We start from the raw sequence: 3,724 nt of genomic DNA, 5'->3' as shown, positions 1-3,724 counted from the left end.
GCTTTAGTGACTTGTTAGCTGTATTTTCTAACTATTTTGTGGAGTAAATAAAGAATAAATCGCTCAGTTACTGATACCACAGTAAGGTTGATTAGTTTCCTATAACTGCATGTCTTGGAGAGTTTGATTTTTTTTGTACTACCGCAGTTTGCATTCATAGTTTTATTGAAACAAGCTAGTTCCTGTTTTCGGTCCCGCACGCGCCAGAAACACAAAATTGCAGTTTGTCCAGTCTGACCACAACCTTTACAGCCTTACCTCTTACTGGTACAAAGCACTAACACTGGAGACTCCTTCCATAAACATTTCTTTAAATAACTTCTGCCAAAGCTGCTTTTCTGGTAAATTCATCAACTCCTTTTGACCAATCAGGATCCAGAATATAGCTCTGTTTGTTTCAACCTCACACCTGTCTCTGTGTGTGTGTGTGTGTGTGTGTGTGTGTGTTTGTGTGTTGCTTTATTTAACACTGTTCCTGATTCCGTAGAAACACACACATCCCTGAGGACATGTAGTGGTGTGTGTGTGTGTGTGTGTGTGTGTGTGTGTGTGTGTGTGTGTGTGTTAACTCAGAAGTGATAAATGCACTGTTTTTACAAGACAGCAGTAAGCGACAGAGAGAGAGAGACATTAACTTCTGCTACACAGGTGGTAAAGGAGGGCTTTTAAAAATGTCAGCTCCACCGTTACACCTCCGTAAGAAAGAAAGAGAGAGAAAATAGAGTAAGAACAGAACTAAGAGTGAATGAGAAATGATGAAAGGACAAAAAAAGTTGTAAGGAAGCGAAAAATACTGAGAATGTGGTGCGATGAAGAGAGAAAAAGAGAAATGAGGTGTGTGAGTTAATAAAAAGAAGGATGGATTATAAAACAAGACAGAGTAAAAGGGAAGCAGAGAGAGAGAGAGATCAGCAAGTAGTGACAGAACAAGAGGAAGAGAGAAGAATGTGAGGTGATGGACAGCGAGAGAATGATGAGACAATATAGGTATAAAAAGAGAAAGAAGGTGATGAGGAGAAGGTGTAGGATAAAGAGGAGGAGAAGGAGGAGAGTGGATGAGGAGAACGGAATTAGAAGGAGGATGGATGGATGGATGAGGAGGGGAGAAGGAGGATAGATGGACGAGGAGGAGAAGGAGGAGGACAAGGATGATGCGAGGGCAGGAGGAAAAGGAAGAGGATGAGGATGGATGAAAAGGAGGAGGAGGATGATGATGCAAAGGGGAGGAAAATAAGGGTGGATGAAGAGGAGGAGAAGGAGGATGATGATGGATGCAGAAGTGGAGGAACATGATCATGATGAGAAGAATGGGAAGAGAATGCTAAGGATGAAGGTGATGATGATGGTGATGATGATGATGATGATGAGGAGGAGGATGGGCGTGGAGAAATAAAGAGAATAAACGAATGATTTCTCATTTTCTGATCTTGTCCCGTTTCACAGATGAGTCGTCTCAGTAAAGCAGACTCGTCCTCCTGGTTACAGGGAAGCGTCGAAGATGACGAGGACGACGACGAAGACTTCATCGTGGTGGAACTGCAGAATGAGGCTGAAGAGAAGCTGGAAGACGAGTGGGGCGTCTGGGACGCACCCCGTCTGATCGGACTCGATGGAGTCGACATCGTGTCTGAGCACAGCAAAGTGCTGAGCGCCACACAGATACAACAGGTTATTATTATTATTGTTATTATTATTAATGTTATTATTGTTAATATTTAGTAAATATCGCTAGACATGTGGACATGACCGAAGATACAAACGTGTGTATGTGTTTGTATTTAGCTCTCTCAAGAGCTTCCTGCTAGTTTGCAGCTGCGTGAGTGGATGTTAGCGTATCGCACTCAGAATCACGGCAGCAGTTTGAGGACACTGTACAGAAACACCAACCAGCTGGACACCTGCATGATCGTCCTCGTTAAAGACACTTACGGACAGGTGAGGTTAACACCCACACACACCCACACCCACACACACACACACACATGCATACACACACATACACGTACACACGGAGGACATATGCACATGCTATTTAAAAGGGCTGGGTAACTTTAATAAATATGAGTGCAAAAGTTTGTGCACCCACGAATAAAATGTCACAGAACCGGTCCAGTTGCGTTTTTATATACAGTAAGTCCCCTACATTCGAACGAGTTCCGTTCCGAGAGCTTGTTCGTAAGTCCAATTAGTTCATAAGTCCAACAAACATCGTCCAGGTACTAAGATTATAATACAATCAGCTATACGCTGCATATGACAGTATAGTACTGTACTGCTTTTTAGCAGTACCAGCTTCATCGCCGCTGCTTTTACGCTTGCTTGCAGACATCCTGAGTTTGTACTTCACTACTGTACTCTATACAGTACTGTACACTACACCACAACCACCTGTATGGTCCACGCTGGATCCACGCTGCACGAACGTCACAATGTACGCCGGACGTGTGATCTAACTTCTGCGCATGTTCGTATCTTCAAAAGTTCATAATTTGAATGTTCGTATGTAGGAGACTTCCTATACAGTCATAGTAATAATAATAATTTTTTCCCCCTCACCACAACCTCCCTCTATTTGTGATGGTCACATTTAAATTAAGCTTACACCATATACAAGTAAATTAATAAAAATTAATTAAATAAATAACAGATGTTAATAAAATTATTATTATTATTATTATTGTTGTTGTTGTTGTTATAAGTAGTGGTAGTGCTTTGTTTTTGTATGCAATAGTTTAACTCTTTTTATTACTTCTTGTCTGTTGCAGGTATTTGGTGCTGTTTGCTCCGCCCCTCTCAGAGTTGGCCCCGCCTACTACGGCACAGGACAGACTTTTCTCTTCTCGTTTTCTCCACATCTACAGGTGTGTTTCATTTCCTTTTCTTCTTGTTCTCCACCAAATTGCTTGTCCTTTCATTACATAGTAATACTACTCTTAATAGTAATGAATAATAATACAAAAAACACTAAAGTTAATCTTAATCACTAAACACATCAATGCTGGCATACTTCTGTTTCTCTTTTGAATTTCAAGAACTCTGTAAATCCAATGACATCCTCATAAATCTGTGTGTGTGTGTGTGTGTGTGTGTGTAGGTGTACAAATGGACAGGCCTCAACTCTTACTTTATTAAAGGAAGTATGGACTCTCTGCTGTTCGGAGGAGGACTGTAAGGACAATAATTTATTTATACAGTAAATCAACAAATATATATATATATCTGTATATAAAATATATAATGTATATAACGCAGTTTTTGTGTAATGTTTTCCTGCGTTCCCTGTGTTCCCTCACAGAGGTCGGTTCGGTCTGTGGCTACACAGCGATCTGCTCCACGGCAGCAGCCAGCGGTGCGAAACCTTCGATAACGATGTGCTGTCCTCCGAGGAAGATTTTATAATTCATGAGCTTGAGGTGTGGGCTTTTGTGTGACTGTTTACGTCATTTTACTTTGTGATCTAATAAAAAGAATCAACTCGACCTCAGCACCGGCACGGGTACGAGCCCGGGCTCGGCCTGGACCAGGCAGCGATTTCACACGGATGGAATCTGACGTCTCTGATGATGAGCTTCTTCACGCATGCTAAAACGCATCAGGAACCATCACGTGGTCAAGATCTAAAATCACATGTGAGAAATTGCCTCATCTTAAATGATGATTCTTGTTTTGAGGATCGGCGTAGTTCGCCATTAGAGGGAGCTACAGCCAAAGGAAAAGGCAGATC

The 3,724-nt window shown here is 41.7% G+C and overlaps 1 protein-coding gene across 1 annotated transcript; it reads left to right on the top strand.

Annotated features, from left to right (window-relative positions):
* The first annotated feature begins 1,240 nt into the window (after window positions 1-1,240).
* On the top strand, window positions 1,241-3,062 carry LOC128510319 (TLD domain-containing protein 2-like). The gene is made up of 5 exons (XM_053482526.1): window positions 1,241-1,333; window positions 1,444-1,668; window positions 1,783-1,935; window positions 2,766-2,861; window positions 3,033-3,062. The coding sequence occupies exons 1-5, from the start codon at window positions 1,241-1,243 to the stop codon at window positions 3,060-3,062; spliced, it is 597 nt and encodes a 198-aa protein (XP_053338501.1).
* The last annotated feature ends 662 nt before the right edge of the window (window positions 3,063-3,724 follow it).

Source organism: Clarias gariepinus, chromosome 22 (assembly GCF_024256425.1).
Source record: "Clarias gariepinus isolate MV-2021 ecotype Netherlands chromosome 22, CGAR_prim_01v2, whole genome shotgun sequence".
Classification (NCBI taxonomy): Eukaryota; Metazoa; Chordata; class Actinopteri; order Siluriformes; family Clariidae; genus Clarias; species Clarias gariepinus.
Note: the sequence above shows the minus strand (reverse complement) of the source record. Positions and strands in the feature narration are given on the sequence as shown.

Bases quoted from the DNA above. Each gene is read 5' to 3' on its own strand.
- LOC128510319 (XM_053482526.1), top strand. From the start codon at position 1,241: ATGAAGAGGAGGAGAAGGAGGATGATGATGGATGCAGAAGTGGAGGAA. The intron at 1,936-2,765 runs GTGAGGTTAACA...TGTCTGTTGCAG, and splicing joins TTAAAGACACTTACGGACAG to GTATTTGGTGCTGTTTGCTC. The intron at 2,862-3,032 runs GTGTGTTTCATT...TTGAATTTCAAG, and splicing joins CGTTTTCTCCACATCTACAG to AACTCTGTAAATCCAATGAC.